General features: G+C 43.9%; 1 protein-coding gene across 11 annotated transcripts in view; it reads right to left on the reverse strand.

Annotated features, from left to right (window-relative positions):
* The window catches only part of ACACA (acetyl-CoA carboxylase alpha), a 277027-nt gene that overhangs the window by 19404 nt on the left and 244042 nt on the right, over positions 1 to 13581 (reverse strand). For all 11 annotated transcript variants that reach the window (XR_004972815.1, XM_036340342.1, XM_036340341.1 and 8 more), the window contains 2 exons: positions 7566 to 7743; positions 5262 to 5374 (listed from right to left, as the gene is read on the reverse strand). Coding sequence is in view for 10 of the 11 variants with exons in the window: in XM_036340342.1 (XP_036196235.1) it covers positions 5262 to 5374; positions 7566 to 7743 (291 nt within the window). In the remaining variant the exon portion in view is untranslated. The remainder of the gene's footprint in view (positions 1 to 5261; positions 5375 to 7565; positions 7744 to 13581) is intronic.

Genomic DNA, 13581 nt, shown 5'->3' on the forward strand with positions numbered 1-13581 from the left:
CCCTGCAGTGAATCCTTTGGTAAAGCAAATAATCCTTTTGTAATGGGAATAATTTCTCCCAATGTATCTAGTTTTTTTAAAAAAATCCCATTTTCATAGATCTGCTTTTCTTCAAAGGGGGCCATACCTATCTAAACACAACTTCATTTGCATATTGATTTTAACAGCAATCCTCTCAGGGGACGTTTAACCCTAAGTTTCCTGGCAATGGTGTAGTGCTCTGCTGCTCATATTTTTAAAAAGTCATTAGAGTAAACCCAGAGATTTCCAAATAGGAATAAAAATTAGATGACTCCCCCTGCAGCCCTGCACTCCCAAGCAAACACCCCACACAAAAGAATCAGGAAGCAGCACAGAATTCTCTGAATTCTCGGGGCAATATCCTGGGAGTCTTTCCTCTGTGCTTTCTCCAAGTAGCTCTCCCTGAGTTGGGCAGGTGCAGGAACAGGGATCTGAGTCAATGGGGCAAGTGGGGGCAGACATGTCCTGGTGACAGCCTCCAGGCAGGCAGGAGCTTAGGTCAGTCTCAGGAAATGCCTGCAGGTCCTCTGGCTGGACAGAATTGTGAATCGCTTCTTCCTGGGAAGAGGCAAGCCCGCGTACTTTTATAAATACAACCAGGTTAATGGTTCAGACCAAACGACCCCTTCCCTTCTCCTTCCGGAAAATACTGTCACTGTTGCACTAAACTGCATCAGACCAAGGAGCTTCTGAGTCAGTGGGATGGGGTAGGCTTTAAGCTGCTGCTCATTTCAAGGCGGAGGCTCCATCCTGTGCCTGCCGAGCACAGAGCCTGTGGTTAGGTGGCCATGGTTAGTGAGGACGCTCCATGTACGATGGTGAGAGGGCCAGAGGCTACTTCCCAGACGTGGGTAGTGGAACTTCATTCTTTCCTAGCGTCCTTTCCAATAAGGGTGATGCTTTCTGCCTCAAACAAGCAAACTTTGGCGCTCTTCAGTTGCAACATCTTGAAGATGGACACAAAGATGTGAAAACACACACAGCTCAGATACGTGATCATCTCAGCCAGAGAAGCAGCTCGGCGCCCTGCACCTGACCCCCAGGAATGTCCGTTCCCGTCATCCTGGCTGCTAGCTTGGGAGGAAGGCATCCTGGAGATTTCTGCAGACAGTAGCCTCACTGCAGCCACGACATTCCACCTGCACCTGGGGGGCCGGACCAGGGGTGCCGGGTGCGAGGAGGCCAGTGCTGCCTCTGCCTGTTGTCGGACAGGCACTCCCAGGGCGTGCTCCGTGTGGGCACAGCCAAGGTGCCGCACGGCAGGCTGCCCGGCTGTCTCGGGACGGGGCCACCACGGAGATGTGTCTAGAGCACAATAAAGTTCCACTCATCGGCTCCTCTGCTCTTTGTAGAGGAGCCGATTGTACTGAGGGAGAGGGACAGTGGAGAAAGCACAATGGCTTCACACTTGAGCTGGACAGTTCTCTCTATCTAAATTGATTTGTCATTTCCCTCTGAACACAAGAGGAGGAGGAGGATCAAGGTGAGGACCTCAGGTCATGCTGGCACTCGGAGGCCAGGCTCCCTGCTCCTGTCTCTGTGAGGAGATACAATGTCACAGAGACACAAAGAGGCCTTGAAGGGGGGGGTGGGGAGGAGGCTCTATCACCAGGGGAGGAATTTAATTCCCTAAGGCAACCAGAATGGTAGGATGCTAATCTTCCCCAGGCCTCTAACCAAGCCCCAATGCCGAGAATGCTGGGGCAGAACTGGTCCAGCAATGAAAGGCTCCGGCATTGGGCTTACATCACATTTCTCTCTGGGGAAATTCTCTCCTTCACCTCTACCAGGAATCAATGTGTGTACAGTTTCCATACTGTTATAATCTCAGACTGCAAACTAGTAATCCACCACCTTCCTACCTAAACTAAGCATGTAACATGACAAAAGGTCACTTTTAAAAAGTAAAAATTCTGAGAGATGAAGTTAACTGTTCAGAAATTAAACATTACTCATTACTTACAGAATAATAGTACTTATGTTTTTGAGCACAATCGGTGGTGCATTGGTTTGTCTAGGTCAGGGGTGGGGAACGTCCGGCCCGCAGGCAGGGTAAGGTCCATGAAATCATTTGGTCTGGCCCTGCCAAGTCTTTAGGGGTGAGCTAGTTAAATGTCTGACCAAGGATAGCAGGTGATGTTTAAGTCGATAACTTTGCATGGCCTGTGAATGATGGTATAAATGCCCACATGGCCTTGGCAGAAACGGCCCGCTCTTGGTGCTCTGACAGCATGCTCCCTAGTGCGGAGGCCAATTTGGGAGGAGATTGGGACATGAGATAACACCCACTCCTGCAGGCTTTCTCCGAAACCTGGTTCTCAGTGGAATTGGCTTTTGATCACAAAGGGAAAGAATTCTTGTTTAATTTTGATCAGGCTCAGTCTTCACCTGAGGTAGAATCTGAGGAAATCCTAAGAAAAGTAGAACATAGGGAACCAGAATTTCACTCTGGGCTCCAACGCACGTTTATTTTGTATTTGAATGATTCATTTCTCTCTTCTTTTTTGCCTCAATCTCCCAATCTGGAAAACGAGGTCACTTTCACCCCCTTTGTGAAAAAACAGTCTGGCAGTCTCTGGTTCTAGGCACTGAGAAAGGAGCCAAAAGCCAATGTGAGCCCCAAAGGAATTGGGTCCTGGCCTGGCCTGTGACATCCCTGCGGATCTGTGTGTCACAGATGCACCGGGGTGGGTCTGGGCTCCCGGAAAGACTGCCAACGCCGGAGAGACAAGGTCACTTCTGTCTCTTTCTTACTTCCTTTCCTATACCACTTGCAAAAGTGGACCTCAGCCACAGAGCGTGCCCGATACCAAACATGGCCCATCTGCTTCTTCTAACGATTAAGATGGATAGGAAATTATGCCAATCTCTAGGTTTGAAAAATGCCTCACAGCGTTCGACTTGGTCCTCACATGTGCTCTGTGGGGGTCCTGTCCCCCCTTTCCAGATGAAGAAGCTGACGTTCAGAGAAGTTAAACAATTTACCTTCAGGCAACATAACCAAGAGGTGTACCTAGCTGCTTTTATTCCACACCCACTGCTCATGCTCCCAAGCAGCCTTGGGCCAGAGCCTGCTTCACATTTAGCAGACTAAGGATTCTTTCTCTAGTGCCATTTTGGTCAAGGTTAAATAAATATGGTTTTCTTCAATGCGGACAGTAAATTGATAATGAGATGATTTGTAACAAGTGATTAAACGGCCATCACTTGGGAATCTCCTCCCTCTCGCCCTCCTATGTTTCAGAAGTGGAAAGGTGCTGGGTGAAGGTGGGAGCGATGTCACTTCCCTTGGAGAGGAAGAAGCCTCAGCCCTCCCCCTCGCCACCCAGGCATTCCGCTAACAGATGTCCGAGAGGATCCCTCTTCCTACCACCCAGTTACTCCGAAGGGATGATAACAGCTATTGGGGGGTTAAAAAGAGGCAGTGAACCCCCAGTTAATGAGCAGGAATTCAGCAGGCAGTGTAAGATAAATGGAGCTCTCTCTGCTTCTGCTAGAGTCAGCATGAACTGCGGCCCTGCGGCTTGTTTGTGGCAAATGGAGTGCACGAAATATCAAAGGGCAGTGATCCAGAAGAAGACCGACTTTGACAAATTTTAAATTGGCCAGAAAGAAAACCAGCAAAAAAGAAAAAAAAAAGAGAGAAAATTATGCAATTTGCTGTGTCCTGCAATTGTGGCATTGCTGCTTTTGTACAGAATTAGTGGTACAAACAGCAGCAACGATCGCTGGATGCTGGGAGCAATTATGCGCCATCTAAGTGAGATGCTTATCGGTGGCTGAAGCTTTTAGCGCTTTCTCTGTGTGCAGTTGTGAGGAACTTGCTCTTGAGCTGCAGTTACTTTAATTAAAGTGTATGGGTTGGTCAGAAGTAATTATCCTGTTGGAGAAGAAAGAGGGAAAACACCCACCTCAGTAACTCTGGGTGGCAATAGATTTTGGAGACAACTTTGCCAATTTCTTGTTGTATGTGTGCATTTCCCATAAAAGGCCCAGGCTGCGGTGTGTTAGTTATTGGTGGCTGTTGCCTAATGGCAAACAATGGGACACAAACAGTGATTACTGTCACTGTGTAGGACAAGCGACCTGGCTCAAGGCTGCAAACCCCAGGGTGTGCAAACTATAGACTGGAAGCAAACACTCAGAAGTTTCTGCGTCTCTAAGATGGTGAGGATACAGAGAGTTCACAAATGGCACTTCATTAATTAAATTACTATTTGGAACATAAATGAGCTAGCATCTCTCTTTTTTACACTTTCCATTCACTGCGTTTCACTACATTTTAAAGACAATCTCTCTGCTTCTCTGAAAACAAAACAAACCAACAAACAAAAGAAGCTCAAGCAATTATCTTTACTAACACAGCAAGGGGCTCAATGGGAGACCTGGGCAGAAAATCAGTGTTTTAAAAGAATCTGAAACTCATTCAGACTCTGAACTCAACACAGGGCTCCCACGGTGTAGTCCGTGTGCAAATTGCAAGTGCCTTTCAAAAGTTCCACAAACAAATGAGCAACAGAGCCCTGGCTGGAGGCATGAAGCGCAAACGCTCCCAGGGCTACTGCTACCACAGCCTCTGCTTGGAAGCAAGGGGTGCACACTCTTTATTTCCATTTCTCTAGCTCAGAATGGCCCCACAACACCACCTGGAATGCATATAAATATAACCAATGGACATAAGACACTGGGGGGTAGGGGAGGCCAGGGGATTGTCAAGGGCGGGGGAAAAAAAAGGACACATATGTAATACCCTTTGTAATACTTTAAGCAATAAAACAATAAAAATAAAAAAATAAAAGAACTCCACCTGGATAGGTTTCCAGCTTTGCTATCCCATGACACTGACTCTCACATTCCTCAGAAACGAGGCAAGTTTGCCCAAAGAGACAAGCGGAAGCAGGACATTTAAGGCTAGCATATTCTCTGACTGATTAGCCTGCCCAATAGCAGCTTCTAGCTAATCATCCTTTACAATGATATCCACAAGCCTAGGAAGATGTGCTAGTTGAACTATAAGGATCAGAAGAAAAATCGGGTGACTTGCTTTTTTAGGGCCCACTTTCCCTCCTATTACACACACTATTTTATTCTACCAGGGTTCTTACCATATAGAGGACAGTAAATAAAGATTATCATGAATTTGATCAAATGCTTCAGTGCCTCCTCCCTTGGCCTAGAATGCACTCATTACAAATCAGTTGAATGGCTCATTGATTTGCCAGGAGCACAAGCAGACATACCCAATCGCTCAGCCAAGTGGATGTAGACGGGGTCCAACCGACGCATAGTTTTCACCAGATCCTTTTTGCGGAATTTGATTTCTACAGTCCCTTCTGGCTCCAGAACTGATGCCCTAGATCAAACAGAAAGAAAGAAAACATAACAAAACAGAAATAGAGGCCCTTTAAAGGAGGAGACAACAGAATGAGGCCAGTTACAATTTGTGGACCAGGAAATAGCTTCATTATGGTTTTGCCCACCCATGGTTCACAGACGTAATCCCAGGGAGAGAAGCAGACACCAGAGAAGTATTGCAGTGAGGTATGAGAAAGGCCTGGCAAAAGGCAATTAAAGCATTCTCATTACCACGCCAGTCTACTTCCACCCCAAAGGGAGAAGAATACGGATTCCACCACCTACAGCTGATAAGGGTAATAGGAGCCCCATTATTTTCCGCTGGCAGGGGAACAACCTCCAGCCCTTAGGCCGTGCAATGAGAGGTTGATGCCGATAGTCCTACACACAGCTGCCAGTCTGCTGGCAGCACGAGACCAGGTCAAGCAGTAGAAAAATGTTCTGCTTACTAAAGTGAAAGATCTCAGGTTACATCTAACGATGTATGACCAGGAACTTACCTAAACACCTTTCTTTTTTCTAAACTTTTACATTGAAAAAAAAAAAATTACTGCTCATGGCTACTGTGTGCATGGCACCGTTCTAAGAGCTGACATTGAAACGTTCAGAACAACCCTGTGCCGTCTACATCCACTGTGATGTCAGGCATTGTTGTCCCCCATCCTACAGATACGGAAGTGAAGGTACAGCAAGTGAAGAGACTTGTACAAGTCTAACAAGGGCAGAGGTGTATTTAAAACCAGTCTTGCCGAAACCGGTTTGGCTCAGTGGATGGAGCGTCGGCCTGCGGACTGAAAGGTCCCAGGTTCGATTCCGGTAAAGGGCATGTACCTGGGTTGCGGGCACATCCCCAGTAGGAGATGTGCAGGAGGCGGCTGATTGATGTTTCTCTCCCATCGATGTTTCTGACTCTCTATCTCTCTCCCTTCCTCTCTGTAAAAAAATCAATAAAAATATATTAAAAACAAACAAAACAAAACAAAACAAAAAAAACACTCTTGTTCCAAAATCTGCACGGGAATTGTCTTTGATTTGATATCAGATCAGGGGCTAGGTTAGCACTTAAAAATAATAAATTCCTAAGCAAAGAACTTAAGCCTAATAATTTGACAATAAAACTACTGGGTTCTCCCAAGCAGGTTTTGAAGTAGGAGGCTGACATGTTTGGGAAAAGAGGGACACAGGTGTTTTAATAAAATGACTGGATATAGGAAATGGCATGGAAGATGTCAAGGAAATATGTGAAATTTACCTACTTTGGAAAGGGTTGAAACAGATTATGAAAGGAAGCTGGACTGGATCTCTTTTACTTAAGGATGTTCAGGTATCACCTTCCAACAAAAACCTGGGATATTCTCTTGAAGTTCTTTGGGTGCTGCAAACACTGTTTTCCAGGCCTCCTGTAATGCCAGAGTAAGACACTGGACTCTGAGGGCAAAGCTCTGGTTTAGAATCACGGGATGTGGGTGCCGTGCTGGACCTCAGAGACCACCCAGCCTGTTCCACAGACGAGGAGAAGCAGCCGGGGAGAGGGAGGACTGCTCCCAGTTCCCCACTAGCCAGCGGCAGAGCTGGGTTAATAAGGCCCGAGAACCTCACACTAACAATTCAGTTCTTCCCCTCCAACTTGCCTTATCCTTCTGCAACATAGCGGAAGGAGAGAGTGAGTAGGCATATCTGAACATCCAATAGGAAGAGAGGTTCTCTGAGGCTGGGGGTTCCTAGAATAGAAGGCTTTGTGGTAAAAGAATCTGGAGTGGTAGCCCTGACCAGTTTGGCTCAGTGGCTAGAGCGTCGGCCTGTGGACTGAAGAGTCCCAGGTTCGATTCCGGTCAAGGGCATGTACCTTGGTTGCGGGCACATCCCCAGTAGGGGGTGTCCAGGAGGCAGCTGATGGATGTTTCTCTCTCATGGATATTTCTAACTCTCTATCCCTCTCCCTTCCTCTCTGTAAAAAAATCAATAAAATATATTTTTAAAAAAAATAATCTGGAGTGGGGTGTCACACCGAGAGAACCTGCCTGCAGCCTCGTTCTGTCTCCAGCCAGCTGACACCATTTGGAAAGTCCTTTTTTTTTTTTTTGCCCCGGAATCCTCCGGGAAAACACAGATGCAAATCAAGTTCTCAGGAGGAAACCAGCAGTCAGAGGACCCCTAGAGGCAGTGGATGGAAATAGGAAGGAGGCTACCTGCTTTCCCGGTCAGCATACATCTCCATGTGTCGGGGGTTGATGGTGGGGTCAATCACGACCCAGGAGCCGCCCCGAAGCTCAGCATGGGGAGGGATGTAGACCATCACAGGCTGAGAGCACTCCCGTAAGCCGTCCACAATGTAAGCACCAAATTTCAGCACTTGGTCATACATATCTATGGAGAATGAGACAAATTAGAAATTAAGAAACACTGATCACATCATTGCACATATAAAAAATAATATTTAAAAGGCACACTGTGCCTCCACGAGGTAGCCGCTGACAGACCTGAGGGTTGTCCTGTTTGGCCCTCTTGAAGACCAGAGAGATTGGTAGGTCCCCCTATATTCAACAGCACAGAGAAGGGCATGGTCTTTCACAAGAATCAGTGTGCATATCCATTTCATACGCTCCCTGAATTTCTGTACCAGGTCTCACCACATTAATTCACACTTGCTCTACAAACATTAAGTATTTTTCATGTCAATATGTGATCTTTCTCCCTACATTTTCTGAAAGAACTATTCAAGCTCTTCTCAATTCTTCTCATGATACTTAGCATATGATAAGCTCTTACTATGTGCAGCTAATGGAAAAGGAGCCTTCAAAACCTGCATCTTTTATCTCTGTGTCCAGAGTCCTGTCCAGTGCCTGGAACACAGTGCTCACCATGTGTCTGCTGAATGGATGAGCATCTACACACTGCAAAGAATGCAGTGAGAAAGAAAAACTAATTCTTTAAAGGTTGTATTATCAGGGTTTCAGTGAGAGGAAAAAATGTAAATGCATGTGTATTTATTGGAAATGTCTCAGATACATAAAAAGAGGAGCCACCTTTTCGTTTTGCTAACGAGTACACTTTGTAATGTCCCCAAGGCCAAGAGCAGCCTGAAGAAAAGACCCCTGGTACATAAATAAAGTGAGTCTTTGGAAAGTAGGATCGGTTATTTATTTCCCAATAATTTATGAACTTCTTCCCATTCCCTAGTTCACTGCAGTCTAAAACTGCTAAAGCTTGAGGTTTATGATTCCAGATGTTTAATGAGTACTTCCGTGGAACCACAATGGATCCTTTTTAAACACCAAATAACAGGTTCAACGGAGTTCAAACTTTTCTATCAAGGAGAGGATCTCAATTTGGAATAAATCAATTCTGGAAATCCAAAGCAAAGAAGCATTTTTCAGGAAGTTAAGAGTGAACCAAATAGAAACTGCTTTCATTGTAGTAACTGGCAAATTAAACTGCCACCTTCTCCCAAATAAAAATGGCTCTATGCACAAACCCTCCATGAGCAGAGTTCATTGCAAGGCACATGCCTTCTCCACTGCCCCAACCTGACTGGTCTGTGAAGACTTCAAATTCCAAAACTCCAGAAGTTGCCCCAGAAAAAACTCCCTCCTCTGTGAGGAATGTGTATGACCATTTACTCTGTATTATGATCAGAGCAAAGACATTTATTCCTTTGGGAGGAAAGCAAAGACAAAAAAATTTACTGCTAATTACACTACTGCTGTATGAAAGGCAAGGAATAAAAGACTTTAAGCATTTTACGCTAATTCTGTGGTTATGAAAATAATTGCTCAGTTCAAATTATTTTAACTAAATTAATTCTTTAGTGGATATTTCAACCAATGCTACATAATAAAATAATTGTGTAATTAGCGATACATTTTTCAGTGCTGCCAAGAGTACAGTCTCAGAACAAGTCACAGAAAGGAGTGGCTCTCAACGGTATCACACAGAGAAGAAATGAAAGGCATAAATAAAAAGTAAAACAACAGAAAAATAGCACGAAACGGTCATCCCATGTGCAAAAGAAAAAAGTAACTTAGAAATAAATGAAGGGAGAGTTTCCAGCTTCTTCAATAGTTTCTTAAAGACATACTTACATCAAAATCTGTCTCTGTACTATCTATGATTAATAGACCCAGGTCCCAAAAAGAAAGTGTGTGTGTGTGTGTGTGGGGGGGGGGGGGGGCTTTGAAGTGTACTTCCATTTGGTTGATTTTAAAAAGTTGGCTTCATAGTACATGCATATAGTTTGGGATGAAATTGAGTATGTGTGCATTTTTTATTTCTGTGAAATGGACTGTGGTCTCTCTTTTTCATCATCACAGCTAGTTTAGTGAATACCAAGAAGCATGCTTGCATATATATATTCACACATAAATTATTCAGTCATCAGAAAATCATCTTATTCTTATATCCAAATTACAGGTGAGTAACCTGGGGCTTAATTAAGTGGCAGAGATAAGACTTGATCCAAGATCTTTTGGGATCTAAAGTCCACATTCTACTACCTCATTCTTAACTCATCATTCTTACTGCACAGAGAGGGCACGAGGCTGAGGTAGTCTGCTTTCCAGCATTTGATATGATGGTGGGTAAAACAGAAACCAGAAGAGACTTGAATAAATGATTCAATATTTCTAAATTTCACCTGGATCCTTTGAATGGCCAGAAATGGTACTGACGATACTATCAGCTTGTATCAAACAATTATCTTTCAGGCCCCAAGACCGAGTAGAAAAGGGGCATCAAGGTTTATCACAGCTGACAAACTGGGGACTGAAAAAAATACCTCCATCTAACCTGGAATACCAACAGACCCACAATCCAACCATCAAAACACCCAACAATCAACAAAGGCTATTGAAACATAAACAAACTCTACAAACAACAGGCTCACACTGAATCACAGCTGCCCAAGCCAGACATTCTGAAAGGCAGGTTGAAGCACCTGGCAACAATCTGACACATACTTGTCTGAAATCCATTTTTAAGAGACAGAGCAAAATCACTGCCAAGAATAGCAAGGGAGGGGCTCTCCCGAAGGGTTTAGGCTAGACATCAGTCTAGGGAATTTTAAAGCTATGCATATGCTGACTGTCAATTCTCAGGCCATAAGAAATGCAACTGGGAATGGAAAATACTGATAGGTTCTTTACTGGAGAGGCAGGAGCTTGGAGCTTTCCAGCATTCTGAGCAAAGAACATCTGCGTGAACGGGGATCACACGGCTCTTCCAGTGTGTTCTCAGCACCCAGACACCAACCCTGCCCAGGGCCTTCGCTTACACAGCGTGGATAAACCCTGGCCACCACATGCACAAACAAGCGAGCAGGGTGGCAGGGTGTTTGCACAGTGCCCCACACTCTGGAAGCTAGAACACATCATATTGACTTGGGGAGAGATTATCTGTTAGAAGCTGAAGGTAAACATTAGGCATAACCAAGCTGCACACACATGCTGTCTCATGAGTTCATTATGGCTGGCTGACACTCTATTTCAACATCCAAGTAATCAGAGGCTTTAACATAAGACTTTCATTCCAGTTAAAGTTTTCAATAAATGTTTTTTTTATTGTTATTTATAACCTGTCCCAGGAAAAAATAATAAGTATAACATGAAAAGCCAACTGAGAGTGACCCTGTAGCACCAGCAGTGAGGCGGCTTAATATTACTGGGATTTGCATCCTATCAAGCTATTCATGCTGAGGCTGGGACCCTGGTGCTAATTTCTAGTAAATTTCACGCTTGATGTCTCCCTGTTGTGGGTCATTGCCGGTTCGTCTAAATAAACTGCTTCCAAATGGCTCTTCCATCTAAATATTCAGCCAGTTTTTATAATTTAATTTTGCATTATGCTGAATAGCCTTCCGGCCAGATAGAACTCATTGGGAAAAAAGCACCAATACCATCTTGACGTGCTTTTATTTATTTATTTATTTATTTATTTATTTATTATTTTTACTGCTCGAATTAGACCTCCTAGGCCGACTAGTAAAGAGTCCCGCCCCCCCCCCCCCCAATAATGTCAATTTTCAGCATAGCAAGAGCTGTCTCTAATCTTTTCCTACTCATTACACACAATTTTGGAGTCATTTTACCCACAGTGCAGTCAGCTCCTGGCTGTGTGTTTGTGTGCACTGAGGGATGGCATAATTGTTTATTTTCCCTCTCTGCATAATCTCCAGCCAGTACTGAAACCAAAACTGCAAACATCTCCCCAAGGGATATGGAATGACTCTCAGCCTAGGTCCCGTTACATGAGATAATATGTAGAGAACATCTTGACTGTATGTAAATACGAAAGGCTATGCTCTTCCTCCCTCTCCTACTTTCACACTGATCTCTATCTTCCCCAAAGCTTTTTTGTCTTAAATAATGTGTAAATGAATGTAGCAGCACCAAAATTCAGAAAGTTGGTCTACAGCAGCCCAGTAACTCATTTTTGACCAGAAGTAGGGGGGAGAGGAAAGGGGGAGTTATTGTTTAATGGGTACAGATTTTATGTTGAGGATGATGAAAAAGTTGGGTATATACAGTGATGATAGTTACCCAACATTGTGAATGTATTTAATGTTGCTGGATTGTACACTTACAAATTGTTAAAATGATAAAATGTTATGTATATTTTACCACAATAAAGAACTGTAACTTATTTCTGAGCTCTTCTCACAATAACCAACTCCAAAGCAGAGGGGAAGCAGGTGAACAGTAACTTTCTCAGGAATCTAGATCCTCTATTCTAGGGATATTCTAGCAGATCAGGTCTGGTCCTAGGCTCTAAAAATCAGCCAACTGTGCTATATGAAGTCAGACAGATCCATGTTCCTTTCCCAAATCTGTCATTTTTAGCTAAATGATCTTGGCAAATATACTTAACCTAAGTCTCAACTTATGTAAATTACAGATAATAATATAACCGACCCCTTAGAGGTGCTTGTTGTGATTATGTAAGATAATGCATGTGAAATGGTGAGCACAGTGGAAACTGTGAAATGGTGAAAAGAGCTCAGTGGATCTTAATTGTTGTTGTTCTTACTGTTACAGGGCTAGCAGCCAATCTAGACCTGGGATCAAATATGTAGCAGAATTGAAGCTTTTCCTACAAGAGGCACATGGCAAACTTATGATCTCTGAATTCGTTAGACAAAATAGCCAGGCTGACTTACTCCTAAGTAATATGCAATGCCCCCTGCCCCTCAGAAGAGATGTAACTAAGAAGTAATAGCATTGCATTCTCTCTTAAATATTAATGTAAGTCTTACAGCCAAGGAATTTGGGATCAAGTGAAATCTGACGCTAAATGAATTATATATATATTATATAAATGAATTATATATATAAATTAAAGGGGTTTTGGGCCCCTTTCCCCGAAACTTAATATGGCATCATCCTCTTTTGAACACGGTGGTATTTTGTTTATACATTATGACTTTATCATTCTGCCCAGGACATTTTTCTTAATTCCTTGAGGCAGTGTCTGTTTCTGACTTGTTTTTGTTTTGTCTGCAGTAGCTAGCATAGTTCCTTGCATATAGGAAGTCAATAAAAATTTGTACGATTGACTTATTTAACCTATACTTTTCATGTCTCATGGTATTTCCACCGATTTATTATCTTGGTTAAAAAAAAAAATTTCACCTTGATAGTCTATAAAAGTATGCAAACTTTAATTTGCATTTATAGTCTGTCTCTCCTAAGAAAAGTGTAAAATGTGGTAGTTCTCCAGCAAATATGGTCAAAGGGGTACTTTCCAACTACAGTAACAAAAAATCGTCTTAGTCGTCTACATTTTGCCAGGAAATCCTGGCCATCCAGGGCTTTTCCTAGCCAAGCAAGGAAAAGTTGTTAGCATAAGACTCGAGAATCTCTCTCCACACAGACCTGGTAATCTATAAAAGGGTAACTTCCTGTTTCCTCCCTCAGAGGTAGAGATGCCCCTGCCCAAGGCATTTCGGTGTCCTTCTCTTCACTCTATTTACTCCAGCAGTATCACTTCTTCCCTCCCGTTCCCCTAACCCATCCCCCACTACACTTCAGAACCCTGAGTCCTGTGACACTCCTCAGCACACGCATCCTCGCCCGGAATGTTGTTCTGGCCTTAGCATGGCCATGAGTCTCTGCCACTGGAGAGGCGCTCGGCTACTCAAAGAGGCAGAGCGTGTTTCCCGTGGTGTTCCCCGAACTGTCTGCAGTGGTTCTGCGCACACAGGACTCTCAGTAA

This window comes from Myotis myotis, unplaced genomic scaffold, assembly GCF_014108235.1.
Source record: "Myotis myotis isolate mMyoMyo1 unplaced genomic scaffold, mMyoMyo1.p scaffold_m19_p_17, whole genome shotgun sequence".
In the NCBI taxonomy this organism is placed as follows: domain Eukaryota; kingdom Metazoa; phylum Chordata; class Mammalia; order Chiroptera; family Vespertilionidae; genus Myotis; species Myotis myotis.